We start from the raw sequence: 18,903 nt of genomic DNA, 5'->3' as shown, positions 1-18,903 counted from the left end.
ATGAGTAATTATTGTGTCTATCTTTAAGGAGTTGGCAGGCAATAGCACCATTATTACTTATTTCAGGTTCCCAGGAATTACACTTCAGATTCAGCATGAAAGCCTTTCTGGCAGTTTCAGAGTCGCTCTTTTCTCTCAAGTTGCATCGCTGAGATTAATGGGAAGAAGTAAGATTGCGAATGCCGGGCAAATATTGTTCGTGACGTTCCAAGAAGGCAGAAAGGGCAAATGATCAGGAAATGGCCCTAAATTCAGACTCTCTTCAGTTTTGTCCCTCCAGAAGAAGAAAAAAAGACTTTCTAGTCCCTCTGGTACTTGAGAGACCACTTGAGGAAGTTGAAGTTGTGCTTTTAGGTGAGCACAGGATCATGTCTGTTTTATTTGGCCGTACATCATGTTCCCTTTTTCTCTGTCACAGTATCCAAGTGTCTTCCCAGGATTCAGGAAATTCCTGCTTCGGGCTTTTGTTTTTGACTCCACGATCTTCCTCTAGACTAGAGCATGGGTAGGCAAGCTAAGGCCCGGGGGCCAGATCCGGCCCAATCACCTTCTAAATCTGGCCCAGGGATGGTCCGGGAATCAGCGTGTTTTTACATGAATAGAATGTGTGCTCTTATTTAAAATGCATCTCTGGGTTATTTATGGGGCATAGGAATTCGTTCATTTTGGTTTTTTCCAAAATATAGTCCGGCCCCCCACAAGGTCTGCAGGACAGTGGACCGGACCCTTGCTGAAAAAGTTTCTGACCCCTGATTTAGAGGTTGCAGCTGATTCCCATCATTCTTTTGTGTTCTGGCGTGGTCCAGAAGCAGAGGGAGGAAGAGCCCCTGGGATCACAGGAAACAGGGAGGGGGTTCTTTGCATTGACAAAAACACACTGGGAACAATTTTGCCCCTGCTCTAGATCCCAGAAAAGATCACTCACCATCCAATAAGCAGATGCTACTTGCCTTTAAAAATAAAACAACACACTGAATGCAAAGATGTGGTTCCTGCATTGATCTGCGATTCCTACATTTCAGAGGGCTGGACCAGAGTCTTTTCCAGGGAGTCTTCTCTTCTCATGAGGTGGTGAAAGTCTTGGAGCCTCAGCTTCAGGATCTGTCCTTCCAGGGAGCACTCATGGCTGATTTCCTTAAGAATGGAGAGGTTTGATCTTCTTGCAGTCCATGGGACTCTCAAGAGTCTCCTCCAGCACCATAATTCAAAAGCATCAATTCTTCGGCCATCAGCCTTCTTTATGGTCCAGCTCTCACTTCCATACATCACTACTGGGAAAACCATAGCTTTAACTATACGGACCTTTGTTGGCAAGGTGAAGTTTCTGCTTTTTAAGATGCTGTCTAGGCCTGTCATTGCCCTTCTCCCAAGAAGCAGGCGTCTTTTAATTTCGTGGCTGCTGTCACAATCTGCAGTGATCATGGAGCCCAAGAAAGTAAAATCTCTCACTGCCTCCATTTCTTCCCCTTCTATTTGCCAGGAGGTGATGGGACCAGTAGCCATGATCTTCGTTTTTTTGATGTTGAGCTTCAGACCATATTTTGCGCTCTCCTCTTTCACCCTCAATAAAAGGTTCTTTAATTCCTCCTCACTTTCTGCCATCAAGGTTGTGTCATCTGCATATCTGAGGTTGTGAGTAAACGACTAAACAACAACAACAACAACAACAAAGTTATGTAAGATCTCCAGGAAGCAGAAGTCCAGGTGCTGAAGGAGGCATCCCAGAGCGGTTTCAAGTGCCTCCTGTTTGCTTCTGAGTGTCGAAATCCATCCTTTGTGCAGGGCCTTGATACCATCTCCGAATGCTGCCAACCCAGAACCCTCTTTCCCCCCTTATACCAGCCCTGGGCTTGGCTATATAAGGGCTCTTGTGCCAGAGCAGCAGCGGCAGCAGATAAGGCAGCCCCGGAGACCTGTTTGCAAATGTCAAGGCATCCCAGGTAAGAGACACAAAACTCCTAACCCTTTTGCTGCAGCATTTTCCGCTTCTGCCCCAAGCAAGGCATAGCGGGGTTGGCTTGGCTTGTTCTGCTTCCAAAGAGCAGCTGGGGGGGGGGGCAGTGTGCGTAGGAATGCCTAAAGGGGATCAGTTTTGCCTGTGAAATTGCCTCACCCCAGATGTGCCCACTCAGCCACTTTGATCAACAGAATTGGCACTGCTGCATAACCCCCATTCTGCATTGGTAAGAACTCAATTGTGGAGTGTCTACACTTTGGAACTCCCTGCCACATGAGGTCTTTGTGGCGCCTGCTAAAAACAGTCTTGTTTAGACAAGCCTGCCCAGGTTTTAGTATTCTAACTTTTTGTAGGTTTTAATCATAAAAATAATATTTTTTATATTTATTTTTTAAAGTACTGCTGTATTTTTAAAAATTGTTTTATATTTTTGTAAACTACTTTGAGGTTGTTGTTTTTTACAGTCAAATAGTGTACAGATGGTTTGGAAATGTACTTTCAATCTGCTCCTGGAGATCGAATTGGCAAAAACAGCAATCGTCCCGAGCAATTGGAGTAATGGCGGATATGAAATAAAATCAATAGTAGTAAAAAAAAAGAGAGAGATATGGGTGATTCCAAGCAGAGGGGAGATGGAAAGGTGATTCTTGACATGGTGGTGGGTTTTTCAAAAAGGAAGGTCAATTTTCAGCGCTTAGACCTGGGAGACCTGGGTTCAAATTCTCCGCTCGGCCATGAAACTCACCGGGTGATTGGGGGTGGGCAAGTCCCTGCCGTTCTCAGCCTAACATACCTCAAAGGGCTGTTGTTGTGGGGGTTAAGTAAGGAAGGGGGGAACCAGGGGTGTCACCTCGATCCCCTGGGCGGGGGGAAGGTGGGATTCTGCAATGTGGCATCTCTACGGAAACCAACAAAGGTTCCTTTCATCCCACATGACAAGGAAGTGCCCTTTGGAATGTCTAATATTTTGGAAAGCTCAGTTTGCGTGTGAATGAACACTCCGCACCCAAAGGGCTCTCTCTTTTCTTTTCTTTTCTTTTCTTTTCTTTTCTTTTCTTTTCTTTTCTTTTCGCTGGTAAGATTTTTTTATTGAAATTTCCTCACGGTACAATAAAATTGCAACTTCTAAAGATGCAAAAGAAGGAAAAGAAACATGAAAAGAAAGGGACAACAGGGATAAAAAGAGTAACGAGAAAAACAAAGAAAGCAAAAGAAGAGAAACTTCAAGAGAGGAACTTCCAATTTTCCACCTGCCATTTACCGTATATAAAAGAAGGAGATAAGATAATTTAGAACCTTTGGTCAATGCGAGCATCCAGCAACTCCACTTTCTGTTAAACCATCTTTCCTCCAAGTTAAGGTGTCTCAGATTCATTTCCTTTTCTCACAGAAAGTCCGAGATGGGTCCCCTAATTGTTAATATTATTAATAAACCTTAACCACGTTCTTTCTTTTAATTTTACTTCTGTTAATTCCCACCACCATGACTCCAAATGGAATAACGCTAGATTTTCCCCCATCCATGTTTGTATTAAAGTCTCTGCTGTGATCGCTATCCATTCCCTTCTTTAAGGGGCTGGAGCAGCCGGTTCCTCTATTGCAGGGGGTTGGAATGGATGACCTTTAGGGTCCCTCCCCATTCTGCAGTTCTGTGAACCTGTGAGTTCATGAGTCCTTTTTCCCATTTTCCTTTTCCTTCTGATATTGCATCACTCCCGGAGGCCGCTGATCATGAGGGGTCATCGTGGAGATCTCCCTTCCCCCTTTTGCTCCTTTAGAAAAAAGGGAAATGCCCCCCCCTTGCATACCTTGGGGTTCACTCTTTTGCGCCAGCCCTTCGTTCTTCCTTCTTCTTTCTCTGTCGCTCAGGCTTGCCTCCATCCTTTTCGGCACTCAACCACTTGACTTCACTGTTAGCGAGAATGATAAAGTCACACCTGTTTGCCCCAAAGACCCATCCCACTGGTGGAAACTGAGCAGAAAGATGATAATCAGCCAGTCTAAATGAGCATCTTAAAAAGAAGAGACATCACCTTGCCAACAAAGGTCCGTATAGTGAAAGCCATGGTTTTCCCAGTAGTGATGTACGGAAGTGAGAGCTGGACCATAAAGAAGGCTGATTGCCGAAGAATTGATGCTTTTGAATTATGGTGCTGGAGGAGACTCTTGAGAGTCCCATGGACTGCAAGAAGATCAAACCTCTCCATTCTGAAGGAAATCAGCCCTGAGTGCTCACTGGAAGGACAGATCCCGAAGCTGAGGCTCCAAGACGTCATGAGAAGAGAAGATTCCATGGAAAAGACCCTGATGTTGGGAAAGATGGAGGGCACAAGGACGACAGAGGATGAGATGGTGGGACAGTGTTCTCGAAGCTACCAGCGTGAGTTTGGCCAAACTGCGGGAGGCAGTGGAAGACAGGAGGGCCTGGCGTGCTCTGGTCCAGGGGGTCACGAAGAGGCAGACACGACTAAATGACTAAACAACAAAAATGAGCACAGTAACCTTTCTGCATCATCTCAGAAGCCTGGCTCCACAAGGAGACCATGCAGTCACTTGTCCATATCTATTATGGAGGTAGGCTTGGGGTTTTTTCCTTTTAAGCCCTGCATGTTACAAGCGGCACGTTAAATTGAGCAGGAAATAGCAGCGCTTATTTTTATACCGAATAACTTCACGTCCCGCCCCCCCCCCCAAAGGCAGGCTTCAAAGATTTCAAAGGAGCCAATTTTGTTCCATGGCATGTCTGCAAAAGAGATGCCAGCAAACCCCTTTGATTATATCCTGCACTGAAGGCTGCTGCCCGAATCCTGGCCTTCCTCTCTCTTTCAGTAGTCATGGCAATGAGTCCACACGTGTGCGCTGATCAAAGGCAGGACGCGAGAGACATTCTAGCAAGTCAGAATCTCAGTTAATGATGCCAGGAACTGCTATGATTGAGGGTCATCTTCAACAATAATGAAGTTATGTGGCACAGACCAAACTCTGCTGTTCGGCAGGGTGGAAATTATCAGGCTTGACTCGCCTTGTTCTTCGGCTCGTAATTCAGAGAATGAAAGTACAGTGGTACCTCAGGTTAAGAACTTAATTCATTCTGGAGGTCCGTTCTTAACCTGAAACTGTTCTTAACCTGAAGCACCACTTTAGCTAATGGGGCCTCCTGCTACCGCCGCACCGCCGCCACTCGATTTCTGTTCTCATCCTGAGGCAAAGTTCTTAACTTTGCTCCATCTGGTATGCAGGATGAGACCCTATCTGCCCGTGGACTGTCTCGCCCAAGTGGTGCATGCTCTAGTTATCTCTTGCTTGGACTACTACAATGCGCTCTGTGGGGGGCTACTTTTGAAGGTGACCCGGAAACTACAACTAATCCAGAATGCGGCAGCTAGACTGGTGACTGGGAGCGGCCGCCGAGACCACATAACACTGGTCCTGAAAGACCTGCATTGGCTCCCAGTACATTTCCAGGCACAATTCAAAGTGTTGGTGCTGACCTTTAAAGCCCTAAACGGCCTCGGCCCAGTATATCTGAAGGAGCGTCTCCACCTCCATCGTTCTGCCCGGACACTGAGGTCCAGCGCCGAGGGCTTTTTGGCGGTTCCCTCCCTGCAAGAAGCAAAGCTACAGGGAACCAGGCAGAGGGTCTTCTTGGTAGTGGCTCCCGCCCTGTGGAACGCCCTCCCACCAGATGTCAAAGAGAAACACAACTACCAGACTTTTAAGAAGACATCTGAAGGCAGCCCTGTTTAGGGAAGCTTTTAATGTTTAACAGACCACTGTATTTTCATACTTTGTTTAAAGCTGCCCGGAGTGGCTGGGGAAACCCAGCCAGATGGGCAGGGTATAAATAAATTATTATTATTATTATTATTATTATTATTATTATTATTATCCTGAGGTACTATTTCTGGGTTAGTGGAGTCTGTAACCTGAAGCGTCTGTAACCCGAAGTATCTGTAACCTGAGGTACCACTGTATACCATTAACATCTCATCCAAAGAAATCTTAAAATCATAGAATTATAAAGTTGGAAGGGACCTCTGAGGGCCATCTAGTCCAACCCCCTCCAATGCAAGAATTATAGGTGTCCCGGGGGGGGGGGCTCGAACCACCAACCTTCCAGAGTAGCGTCCATACAATCAAAACACAACACTCTCTACTGCAGGCTTACAATAGAAAAAAGACATACAAGAAAACCCAGAAGCCACACACCTTGAGCAGAAAATGTGGCTGTTCCTATCACATCTGGCTTGCTCCCTTCACACCTGAGCGCCCCTCCACCTGCTCCAGCTGCCTTGCCCCTCTCTCTTTCGCAGATGCAAGGAGGATGAAGACCTTGACAGTGGTGAAGACATGGTGCCTGGTTGCCATCTTCTGCAGGTCCTTGGTTCCCTCGCAATGTCTTGGGCTGGGCGGTCTTCTTGGTTCAAGCTCAGCAAAGACTGAAAAAGGTGAGTTGGACCTCAAACGGGTGACACGAGGGGCAGCTGAAGAGGCGGCACCAGCCCAGCTCCCACACTTTCCATGGGTTATATGACAGCAAAGATGAAATTCCTTGGGAAACACATTTCTAAGAAACTTCTGCCCTTAAGGTCTTCAACGCCAAAATTATAGCTCAATTGTACTATGGTATTCCAGTTTGGCTGCCAGGGTTTACCCAGTTGGTAGAATGAGTCCAAGCAGTTTTCCTCCTCAAGATCTTTACTGTCTCATGCTGTGTACCCTATGGAGCCTTGTGTCTAGAGGGAGGTCAACACAAGGTAGAGACTGTCGCCTGGGCGAGATTTCTTCTATGCTGGTAAAGATGCTCTCCTCAGCAAAAGTTTTCTTAGACCCCTTTCTTCCCCCAGGGCCACAACAGTTTAACAAGAAGGTACAGCAACTCAGGCTGTCAGTGGAACTTTTGCAGTCAATGTCCCTACCATCTGCCAAGGCTATAATAAAAATTAGGTTGTGAGATATTGAGCGCCAGGAACTAACAGTAGCAGCAGAGAAAACATGCTCCCCTCTTAACTTTCAGCTTTCTTGGGCACATGAAATTAATCACAATTATCTTGAATTTTTGCTTAATCCTCAAGAAAGAAGGGCATTTTCACTGGCCAGGTTTAATTCAAATCCATCTAACCTCCTTTGGGGAAGGTTCTCAGGCAGGGTGGAAGGAGAAAGAACTTGCCCAGGTGAAGACCACTGGGTGGAAACCCTCACACATATGGTTCTTAATCGTAAACTATATGCTGATCTTTGTCAGCAATTTCTAGATCAACTCTGCATCCCCAAATGGAAGCCAGAGTTGGAGGCCATACATTTTCTATTACTGGGGAATGATCAGGAGCTCACCAAGTTAGTGGCTAAATATCTCTATTTGGTTTTTTGTCAATGAAATACACTGCAGACGCCTGATCTCCCTGGAGACATAGAGATGTGACGATAGACTGCTCTGCCTCCTTTCTTTTAGCAAAGGTTTTGTGCCACTGGTACAGGGACGCGGGTGGCACTGTGGGTTAAACCACTGAGCCTAGGACATGCCAATCAGAAGGACGGCGGTTCGAATCCCCGCGACGGGGTGAGCTCCCGTTGCTCGGTCCCTGCTCCTGCCAACCTAGCAGTTTGAAAGCATGCCAGTGCAAGTAGATAAATAGGTACCGCTCCGGCGGGAAGGTAAAGAAGTTCACCAGAAGCGGCTTAGTCATGCTGGCCACATGACCCGGAAGCTGTACGCCGGCTCCCTCGGCCAGTAAAGGGAGATGAGCACCGCAACCCCAGACTGGACCTCATGGTCAGGGGTCCTTTTACCTTTACCTTTATGTAGTTAAACTATGGAACTCACTCCTGCAGGAGGCAGCAACAGTCGCCAACCTGGACGACTTTCAAAGAGGTTTGGCAAAATCACGGAGGAGAAAAGGGCTGCCATTAATGGCTGCTAGACACAATGGCTCTACTCTGTCTCCAAAGTTGGAGGCAGTGATGTTTCTGAATCCCAGTTTCTGGAAGCCACAGTAGGAGAGAGGGCTCTTGTGCTTGGATCCAGCTTGTAGGATTCCCATTGGGGCAACTGGCCGGTCACTGCGAGAACAGGACCTTGAGCCATTGGCCTGATCCAGCAGGTTCTTCTTGTAAGCCACTTTGATTGTGGTTTAGTCGTTTAGTTGTGTCCGACTCTTCGTGACCCCATGGACCAGAGCACGCCAGGCACTCCTGTCTTCCACTGCCTCCCGCAGTTTGGTCAAACTCATGCTGGTAGCTTCGAAGACACTGTCCCACCATCTCGTCCTCTTCCGTCCCCTTCTCCTTGTGCCCTCCATCTTTCCCCACATCAGGGTCTTTTCCAGGGAGTCTTCTCTTCTCATGAGGTGGCCAAAGTCTTGGAGCCTCAGCTTCAGGATCTGTTCTTCCACTTAAATAGCATCTGTATTGACAATATACTTGGCCCAGGAGGTCTATTTTACACAGACATTGCTGGTGAAAAGGGGCTTCTGCGACCATGTCTCCTGGGATGGTTCTCACTATCCCAGAAAGAGCTGGTGATAGGGTGGGGTTTAGGACCTGGGAGACCAGGGTTCAAATCCCCACGCAGCCATGAATTGCTGGGTGGCCTGGCTCCACTCCCTGCCTCTCAGCCCAACCTACCCCACAGGGTTGTTCTGGGGATTGAAGGATAAGCAGGAGAACAATGCAGGCCACCTTGAGCTCCTTGGGAAGAGAAGGTGGGCTATAAGTGTAATATATAAATAACGGGGATCTTCTTGGTGCAGGAAGTGATTCTGGCAAAGGTGGTCTCCTCGGTGGTCTTGGAGGCGGCCTGCTCGGTGCTGTAGGAGGAGGAGCAGTAGATGGAGTACTTGGAGCTGTTGGTGGTGGAGGCGACAGCAAAGGTGGCGGCGGCTTGCTTGGAGCTGATGGTGGTGGAGGAGGAGAAGGTGGAGGTGGTCTCCTTGGTGCTGTTGGAGGTGGCGATGGAGGTGGCCTGCTCGGCGCTGTTGCTGGAGGAGATGGCCTGCTCGGTGGTGGAGGAGGCCTTCTTGGCAATGCCACCGGAGGTCTACTTGGTGGTGGTGGTGAATCTGGAGGTGGCGGCCTGCTCGGTGGTGCTCTGGGCGGCGATCTCCTCGGCAAAAATGGCCTCCTAGGTGGTGATCTTCTTGGTGGAGAGAACGGCCTTCTTGGTGGAAACCTACTTGGTCTGGGAGGTCTCCTCGGCGGTGGAGGATCCAAGGAGCCGTTCCAATGGTGAGTTGGTGTGGGCAAGGGAGCAGCCGTTGCAGTTGACAGACCACGTCCCCATCCAGAATGAGAGGCTGTAGGTCCATCACCATCCCTAATTCTGGACCTGGTTGCACTACAGGCCAATTCTGTTGTCATTCTCTTCCCTTCTACCACCAAGAAGGGTATTGATAAGCTGGAAGGGGTGCAGAGGAGGGTGACCAAGGTGACCAAGGGTCTGGAAACCAAGTCTTGTGAGGAATGGTTGAGAGAGTTGGGCATGTTTAGCCTGGAAAAGAGGAGACTGAGAAGAGATATGACAGCCAACTTCAAATACCTAAAGGGCTGCCACATGGAAGTGGGAACAAGCTTGTTTTCTCCTGCTCTGGAGAATAGGACACGAACCAGTAGATTCAAGTTACAAAAAGGGAGATTTCGACTAAACATTAGGAAGACCATCCTGAGGGTAACAGCCATTTGTCAGAGGGATGGATTCCCTCAGAAGATGGTGGGCTCTCCTTCATTTGAAGTTTTTAAGCAGAGATTGGATGGCCATCTGTCATGGATGCTTTAGTTGAGATTCCTGCATTGTGGGGTGTTGGAATAGATGATCATTGGGATCTCTTCAAACTCTACAATTCTATGATTCTAAGAGCATCTTATTAGGCAAAATCTATCATCTTGTTGGGGTTGAACCACATCAGTGCCATTAGGAGGAGAGAGTGGGATGGATACATGACTTTGCAATGTGTGCCGACCATTCTGGGGTCTCCATGCATCTTCTCCCTTCTGTTATGTTGCTCAATTCGCAGGTTTAATGCTGTGAACCTTGAGGTTATTGGAGGGTCCTGGAAGGTCATCCGTGGAAATGAGCTACAGCTCAACCTACATGCAACCATTACTACTAATTTGCCAGGGTGAGTCATGAGAGCGAGAGCTGCTTCCTTCACATTCAGCTTGTTCTGAAATTAACATGAGCAGGAAAGGCCAAAACTCCAGTAGCAGAAGACATATTTTGCACCTCTAAGCATCCTTCCCCAACCTTCTCTTTTCCTAGATGTTGCCAGACTACATCTCCCATCAGCCCCGGCATCATATAGCTGTGCTGATGGGAGTTATAGTGCAAAATACAGGGAGAGCACCAGGTCAGTGAAGGCTAGTCCCTAACATCTCCAGCTGAAGGAATTCCAATAAGCAGGAGGGCTAGGAAGGATCTCTGCCTGAGATTTTGCAGAGATGTTTCCATACCAAGTCGAGGTGGCCAAAAAGGATGGGCCGGTTGCCTGGTTTCTTCCAAGGTAGCTTCTTCCCACCACAAAAACCTTAATGAGGATTTGTTGACTATGGTCAATGCCTCTCCTTGTCCAGATGCTTCTGAGTTTCCCCAGGTTCTCCTTCACTGTCCCACTCAGCTGCCCCAACCAGCTCTTGTTGTTGTTTAGTCATTTAGTCGTGTCCGACTTTTCGTGACCCCCTGGACCAGAGCACGCCAGGCCCTCCTGTCTTCCACTGCCTCCCACAGTTTGGTCAAACTCATGCTGGTCGCTTCGAGAACACTGTCCAACCATCTCGTCCTCCGTCGTCCCCTTCTCCTTGTGCCCTCCATCTTTCCCAACATCAGGGTCTTTTCCAGGGAGTCTTCTCTTCTCCTGAGGTGGCCAAAGTCTTGGAGCCTCAGCTTCACGATCTGTCCTTCCAGTGAGCACTCAGGGCTGATTTCCTTCAGAATGGAGAGGTTTGATCTTCTTGCAGTCCATGGGACTCTCAAGAGTCTCCTCCAGCACCATAACCAGCTCTAGGCAGCCCCAAAGCTCTGCAGTTAAACCAATGTCAACCAGAAGGGCTGAGATGCCCTTGTGGGACTTCCCCCTTGCTCCTGGATAACCTTCAGGAGGGAGATGCAGAGGAGAGTCTAAGCATGCATGGTCTGGTCCTGCCTTATGTGCTGTGGGTGGCCTGCACTGAGTTGCAACACTATATTCTCATCCAGCCTTTCTACAAAGAGACATCCCCAGAGCATGGCATGCTCCACAATGTCTTAACCTAAGAATATAGGAAGAGCTGGCTGCTGGATCAGGCCAATGGCCCATCTAGTCCAGCATCCTATCCTTATTGTGGACAACCAGGTGTCCCCCCTGGGAACCCTGCAAGGGAACCGAGCATGGGGTTCCTCTCCACTGCTGCAACTGGTTTCCAGCAACTGGTATTCAGAACCATCACTGCCCCCAACTGTGGAGGGAGAACATAGCCACCCTGACTAGTAGCCACCAATAGCCTTCTCCTCCTCCATGAATTTGTCCAATCCTCTTTCAAAGCTACCCAGGTTCGTGGCCTCCTGTGGGAACGAGTTCAACAGCTTGGCCATGCGCTACATGAAGAAGGACTTTCGTAGATCTGTCCTGAATCTTCCAACATCCAGCTTCATTCGATGCCCATAAGTTTTAGTGCTACGGAATAGAGGTCTTCAACCTATGACCCAGGTGTTTCTCAAAAGCTGGTTGACAAGAGAGGTAGCTTGCCTGCCACTGCGGTTATTCTTTTGCAACCCACAGCTGCCAGAGAGCATTGAGCATGTTCTGGGCCACGCTTCCAGTTTAGTTCATGCTGAGCACCTCTGCAAGGCCCTACAGCCTCTGGCCATTCCCCACATGAGCTGATGCCACATCCCAGAACACTCTCTGGCCCCTGCAGGTCCCTTCCCAACACTCAAAGCCCAGTACCCCTGTCTGACTTTGTCTCCCAGGGTGCTCAGTTTTCTCAGCGGAACTTCCGTGGTGATGGACATCAGCCCTCACCTGGCGTTAACCCAAGACAAACCGGGAGATCTCAAGCTGGTCCTTAAGAACTGCCAGGATATGGTCGCTGGCTTCAGCATCAAGCTGCCAAGCAGGTGAGCATTAAAGGTTTGGGGGGCTTATCTGGGTGGTTTCCTTATCATTTTGGGAAGTGTAAATAAATCAGACTAAAATTAAATCTTTCCCCAATTTCTCCTCCATCCTTACCCATTCTGACTTCACCTCATCCACTCTGCCTCTCTGAGAATCACTGCGGTGTTTGAAAAGGTGGCATCTCTCATTTCATTAGCGCAAGTATTTCTGCTTCCACAGTAAAACTCCCCATTATGTGCACCCTGCGTCCTCCCCCAAATCTTCCCCAAAGGGTTGGATGAACCCCCAGATCAGATTTAGGGGGGGTATGGGGACAGAGGAGCAAGGGGAACGTTCATTTGTGGAAGCAGAAGTCCTTGTGCTAATGGAATCAGTGACTGGATGTAAACCAGATTGGCCAACCAGCTCTTATTGCTTCCACTCAAAGCTTATCCACACTTTGCTTTCCTCCACTCTTTCAAGGCAAAGTTTTTAACTTAATGCTCTGTGCCCGAGGAACTTTTCTTTTCCTTTTGCTATGAAGTTTTTGCCGCAAAAAATCTATTCTTTAAAGCTCAGTTGGAACAAATTTCAATACATGGAAAACCCGAACAGACGTTCATTCCGTTTCAGCTTTTCGTGGGGAAAGCTCAGGGCAGAAACAAAACAAAAAACCAAACAAAACAATTCTCATCCATGGACCAGATCTCTATCTGGAATGAGTTGGGCAAAGTGTGGATGAGCCCCTGGAGTTCAGTGGGACTAACTTCATTCCGTTTCCATTTTGAATCCTTCCCATTTCCCCCCTTCATTTCTTGTCTTGTTCAGAATTATAGGGCTTGTTCCAATATTCTAACAGTATGCAAGGGGGCAGAGAAATCCTCTCACTGTTAGGAAAAGAGGAAATTGCAGATTTATTGCTGCACCACCCTCCTAGTGGTGCAGCAATAGAACTGTTAGTACATTTGCAGAGCTAGGCAGGGTCCAGTATGGGTTCAAATTGGATGAGGGACCACTTGTTGAGATTCCGGCATTGCAGGGGGTTGGACAATATGTCCCTCAGGGTCCCTTCCAACTCTACAATTCTACGGTTCTTATTGGCTACCAGACACCTGCATCTTTATAATGTCCACTGCACAACCTACTCCTGGATCAAGGCCAAAGTAGCCCTAAGCAACCATCATAATCAAAAGTCAAATCCCTTATCACCTTCCCTGGTGATAAGAGCAGGAGACACATTGTGGCATTGTGGGATCCAGCCCTGAAATCTGACTGGGGTTGTATTGTCTCTTTCTCTTGTCTCTTATGGCCTAGGACCCTCGTACCTACGGGACCACCTCTCCTGGTATGTCCCACGGAGGACCTTAGGGTCTTCAAACAAAAACATCTTGGAGGTCCCGGGCCACAGGAAGGTTAAGCTGGCCTCAACCAGAGCCAGGGCTTTTTCGGCTGTGGCCCTGACTTGGTGGAACACTCTGTCACCAGAGACCAGGACCCTGCGGGACTTGACATCTTTCCGCAGGGCCTGCAAGACGGAGCTGTTCCACCAGGCCTTTGGCCAAGGCACAGTCTCACCCCCTCCTTTGGTAATCCTCACAGAACTCTAGCCCAATGGTTGCCATGAATTTGATTCTGAATTGATTATAAAATGAATTGATTTTAGAATGTTGTGTTGGGGAGGGCGGGATATTAATAAAATTTATTATTATTATTAATGTTATTATTTCCTCCTTAGCTTGCTTGCAAACCTGTTGAGTGGCGTCATCAATTCTGGCCTCCGTACCCTCCTGCCTTCAGTGGTGAGTAGCCAATTGTCTACATGTATTGGGGCAAAATGCTGACAAATGGAAGAATGGAAACTGGAGAGCAAGTAGTTGGGGAAGATCCATGGCTCAGTGGCAGAGCATCTGACATTATTTCCATGTTAATAATGATGATGATGATGATGATGATGATGATGATGATGATGATGATAGGGACCCAAAGGGTCATCTAGTCCAGTGTTCTTCAAACTTGGGTCCCCAGATGTTCTTGGACTACGTCCCATCATCCCTATTGGCAAAGATGACTGGGAACCCAAGGTTGAAGAACTCTGATCTTGTGATATCTCAGAAGTTGGCATTGTTCTTCTTTGCAGATGTGCCCAGTGTTCCAACTCTGGTTCAATGTTGTCAACATGCAACTCCAAGCTCTCAACAGTAAGCTTCCTTTCTAAACCTTCCTCTTGTTTGCAAGCTTGTGGGGAGCTGCTGATGGCGTAATCCTGCCCCATCCCAGCTTCCAATGGACTCTCTCGTGGTCTGCCTGCCCTCACTCCTGCCTCTCTCCCCTCCCTGTTCAGAATACGCCTCCTTTGGGCTCCTTGGGAAACTCCAGACAGCTCTCTCCAGCGTGCCAATTTCAACGGGACAGTTTTCTGAAATGGACTTGAAGGTGTGTTCTCCACATGCATTGGCTTTCTTCCACCTCCTGCTCCACCTGGGGTGCTTCCGTGTTCTAAGGACTTCTTCTGCCCAAGCTTCTCTTGGACAAAGCTCCCCTCCCCAGGGACCTCAAGCTTTTACGATTAGCCTTAAGTGGAGAGAAATATGGATCACAGCTTCAACTTCCATAGACACCCAGGGGTGCATTTCCCACAATCGTGGGGTCTTTGCCTGTCTTCCCATCTCTGCCTCCTCTTTTATAAAAGTGACCTCATGTGGGGTGTGGAGATGCATGAGATTCAGCCCAAGGACAGAGTGAGTCACACAATTGGCCCAGCTAGTTATATTGTCAACACCAGTGGTTTCCAACCTTTTTGAGTCCACGGCTGCCTTGATCTATTACATTAGGTGGAGATTCCCCACTTCCGCCAAGCCCCTTTTGGCACCACTTTTTGCATGCGTGTAAGTGGGAGCACGGATGGCGCTGTGAGTTAAACCACAGAGCCTAGGACTTGCCGATCAGAAGGTCGGCAGTTCAAATCCCCGCGACGGAGTGAGCTCCCGTTGCTCGGTCCCTGCTCCTGCAAACCTAGCAGTACGAAAGCACGCCAAAGTGCAAGTAGATAAATAGGTACCGCTCCGACGGGAAGGTAAATGGTGTTTCCGTGCGCTGCTCTGGTTCGCCAGAAGCGGCTTATTCCTGCTGGCCACATGACCCGGAAGCTGTATGCTGGCTCCCTTGGCCAATAAAGCGAGATGAGCGCCACAACCCCAGAGTCGGCCGCGACTGGACCTAATGGTCAGGGGTCCCTTTACCTTTAAGTGGGAGCACCTGTCTTGATGGGAACCCAAGCAATGCCACCGCTTTGCAGGGCCAAGCTGACGCCACCCCCCTTTCCCGAAATTAGTGTGCCCAAGGGGGCTGGAGAGGGCAAAACAAGATTGAGACCAGAAGCAGAAATATTTTGTTATTGTGGGGAAGGAAAAAGAGAAGCACACAGCAGAGGGAACACATGCAGACATGGTCCTTCCGTGATCCAGCAGGCTATTTCTGCATCCTTATGAAGAAAGCAGAACTTTCTTCATGGAGTGATCTCTCCCAGTCCCTGGAGAAGTGTGTCATGTTTTATCTGACTCTCTTTCTTCCCCTCTCGTAGGACAAGCCTTTTCCGGGAGCCTTCCTCAAGTGGCTACTCGACTGTAAGTTTCCCCTCCTTCCCAACATCCCTACAGGTTGTGATTCTTAAGAATCATGATGTTTCCTTTTGTTGGGTTCTGGCGCCTGTCTGGGCCAAGGGCCAAACCAGACAGGATGGGGGCAACCCCATTTATTCATGGACATGTCTGCCTTATTCACATGCGAGGTGAAAGGTCCAGGCTTATTTTTGCAGCAAAAGGTGTACACACAGGTGTGGTGTGCTGAACCCACTGCTCGGAACCACCTTACCTGGCCGTGCCCAATACCTGCTTCAGGCACTTCCTGTTTCAGATCTGAGCTGGGAGAAAAGGGTTTGCATTAGGGAAGAGAGGAGGGTAATTCTCCACTCACCCATTAAGACTTTTGCATCTGTTTGTGGGTTAAAAAAGAAAAAAAGGCTTTGGACGTCAACAGGGGAAGGAAACATAGCTGCTCCACATTGCAACTAGTTTGACTGCATTTCTTTAGTTATTTCATAAAAATGTGTTCACCCTTTGATTATAAAATAAAACCTCCAAGCATTTTACAAAAGAGATAAAACCACAAAATCATCAGTGGGATGAATAAACAAGAAGAACTTAAGTTAAAATAGCAACGGACTGCAAACAGATTAAAACTTGCATTCACTTTCTAAAGATCCGGGTGGTTCGTCTAAACAAAAAATGTTTTTAGCATGCCCCAAAAGCGAAGGCGCTGATGACAACAGGCAGGGAGTTCCAAAGTGTAGGTTGCCCTTAACTTTATAAAGGGAGCGCCCAATGTGAAGGATGCTGTTGAGGCTGCAAGAGTGATCACCTATGGACACAACACACCCTTTGATGTCCCAGGAACCAGGCCAGCCCCAGCCATGCGAGATCAAATGGGTGGGGGCGGAAGGCAATGGTTGTGCTGCCCACTTGGGAATCAATAACCAGCTTGCTTCTCTGCAGTTTCCCGTTCTTTTGGTGGACACAAGACTCGCTGACGGGCTTCTGCAAACATCTGGTGAGTAAAGATCCCCAAGACCTTCTGTTCTCCTGAAACTCTCATGGCCTCCATTCCCTGCTGTGGCTTCATGGCTGCATGGCAGTTTCACAAGGAACCATAGATGGTCACTGCCATCCATGCACCCTTGCACGGATTTTCTGTGCAACCTCAGTGAAGGACTTCGCTTTGCTGCAGGGGCTGCCAACAACCCAATTCCAGCCTTTAAGCCCCCCATGAAAGGTGGCAGTGTGGGCTATCAGCCCCTGAAAACAGCCAGTGTGATAGAACAGGGTCCCGTCAGCCTGTCCCACGATGCGATTGGCAGTTCACTCGCTGAACCTGCGACAGGAGGCCCCGCCCCTAACATGGATCTCCATTCTGCGGAAAAAGCTGTTCATTCGCTGCTGGCCAGTGGGGGTGAGAGGGTCGGACTAATAATAATAATAATAATTTATTATTTGTACCCCGCCCATCTGGCTGGGTTTCCCCAGCCACTCTGGGCAGCTTCCAACAAAGATTAAAAATACATCAAAATATTAAAAACTTCCCTGAACAGGGCTATCTTCAGATGTCTTCTGAATGTCAGGTAGTTGTTTATCTCTTTGACGTCTGGTGGGAGGGCGTTCCACAGGGCGGGCGCCACTACCAAGAAGGCCCTCTGCCTGGATCCCTGTAACTTGGCTTCTCGCAGGGAGGGAACTACCAGAAGGCCCTCGGAGCTGGACCTCAGTGTCCAGGCTGAACGATGGGGGTGGAGACGCTCCTTCAGGTATACAGGACTGAGGCCATTTAGGGCTTTAAAGGTCAGGACCAACACTTTGAATTGTGCTTGGAAATGTACTGGGAGCCAATGTAGGTCTTTCAGGATTGGTGTTATATGGCCTCAGCAGCCGCTCCCAGTCACCAGTCTACCTGCCGCATTCTGGATTAGTTGTAGTTTCCGGGTCATCTTCAAAGGTAGCCCCACATAAAGCACATTGCAGTAGTCCAAGCGAGAGATAACTAGAGCATGCACCACTCTGGCGAGACAGTCAGCGGGCAGGTAGGGTCTCATCCTGCGTACCAGATGGAGCTAATAAACAGCTGCCCTGGACCTGCACCTCCATGGACAGCTGTGAGTCCAGAATGACTCCCAGGCTGCGCACCTGGTCCTTCAGGGGCACAGTTGCCCCATTCAGGACCAGGGAGTCCTCCACACCTGCCCACCTCCTGTACCCCCAAAGCAATACTAGGGCTTGGCAGAGACCAGGGTTCAAATCCCCACTCATCATGAAGTGCATTGGCTGACCTTGGAAATCAGTCACTGCCTCTCAGCCTAACCTGCCTCACAGGGTTGTTGTGGGCATTAAATGTGGAGGGGGAGGAGAACCACATAGGCCCCCTTGGAGAGAAAAAAGGTGGGATCTAAGTGCCATAAATAAGCAATAAATAAACCCTGGTCTTCGTGGAGGAGTCTCTTGTTAGTTCCTAAAGCTGGACGCATTCCTGATGAATTAACGTTCCTCAGGTTTCAGTCCCCTCCCTGTAATTCAAACCCGCCACTTCACCTGGTGTTCCACTTCACTGAAAGGTGTGCTAATGTTCCCTCTTCTAATTACCTTTTAAAGCATGCAGATGCTCGGCCGCACCTTTGATCTTGTGTTTTCTTTAGGATGAAGCTTGCCAGCAGCTCCTTTGGCTTCTCGGCTCACGACCTGCCTCACAGACCTTTCATTGTCTTCGCAAGGTGCCTCTGGACAAAATCCAGTTTGTGAACAGCACCCTTCTTGGCAGATGGAGCTGAATTGAGGGGTGAATCCTTAACTCATCTCTCCTCATCTTCTCCATGCTGCTGATGGATGATGTTCCTCAACTTCTCTAGAGCAGCTCCCAAAATGCCAGGAGACCATATTCTCCCTTGAACTTGCATATACCTTGGCCAGCTTTCCCCAACCTGGTGCTCTCAAGATATTTAGGATATTTACAACTTTCAGTCCCAGCCAGTGCAGGTGTGCTGGGAATTGTAGTCAGGAGGTCCTTAGCTCAGCACCTGCCTTGCAAGAAGAAGGTTCCAGGGTCTACCCTAGAGAGCAGCTCTAGGCAGGCTTGGAAGAGACTTCTTCCTGAAGTCCTGGAAAGCTACTGAGCTAGATGGCTGGTGGCCTGAGTCTGCATAAAGCAGTTTCCTATGTTCCTATGTAGTCCAAAACATATTGAGGGCACCAGGTGGAGAAAGACTTGGATAGACCAGAGCGATTTGGTCAAACACCCAGAGTGAGAGGTTCAGGTCCAATTCAAACCCCTAAAATTTGGCTT

The 18,903-nt window shown here is 48.6% G+C and overlaps 1 protein-coding gene across 1 annotated transcript; it reads left to right on the top strand.

Moving 5' to 3' along the window:
• The first annotated feature begins 1,802 nt into the window (after nucleotides 1–1,802).
• On the top strand, nucleotides 1,803–18,903 carry LOC307217813 (uncharacterized protein). Its single transcript, XM_079979751.1, has 11 exons — nucleotides 1,803–1,940; nucleotides 6,271–6,405; nucleotides 8,707–9,181; nucleotides 9,967–10,071; nucleotides 11,898–12,044; nucleotides 13,757–13,820; nucleotides 14,159–14,219; nucleotides 14,363–14,454; nucleotides 15,602–15,644; nucleotides 16,572–16,626; nucleotides 18,260–18,903. The coding sequence occupies exons 2-10, from the start codon at nucleotides 6,282–6,284 to the stop codon at nucleotides 16,604–16,606; spliced, it is 1,146 nt and encodes a 381-aa protein (XP_079835877.1). The 5' UTR covers nucleotides 1,803–1,940; nucleotides 6,271–6,281; the 3' UTR covers nucleotides 16,607–16,626; nucleotides 18,260–18,903.

This window comes from Podarcis cretensis (genome assembly GCF_951804945.1).
Source record: "Podarcis cretensis genome assembly, chromosome: 6".
Taxonomy (NCBI): domain Eukaryota; kingdom Metazoa; phylum Chordata; class Lepidosauria; order Squamata; family Lacertidae; genus Podarcis; species Podarcis cretensis.
The sequence above is the reverse complement of the archived record's forward strand: the minus strand, read 5'-3'. Positions and strand labels throughout refer to the sequence as shown.

Bases quoted from the DNA above. Each gene is read 5' to 3' on its own strand.
- LOC307217813 (XM_079979751.1), top strand. From the start codon at position 6,282: ATGAAGACCTTGACAGTGGTGAAGACATGGTGCCTGGTTGCCATCTTC. The intron at 6,406-8,706 runs GTGAGTTGGACC...TTCTTGGTGCAG, and splicing joins CTCAGCAAAGACTGAAAAAG to GAAGTGATTCTGGCAAAGGT. The intron at 12,045-13,756 runs GTGAGCATTAAA...TTTCCTCCTTAG, and splicing joins AGCATCAAGCTGCCAAGCAG to CTTGCTTGCAAACCTGTTGA.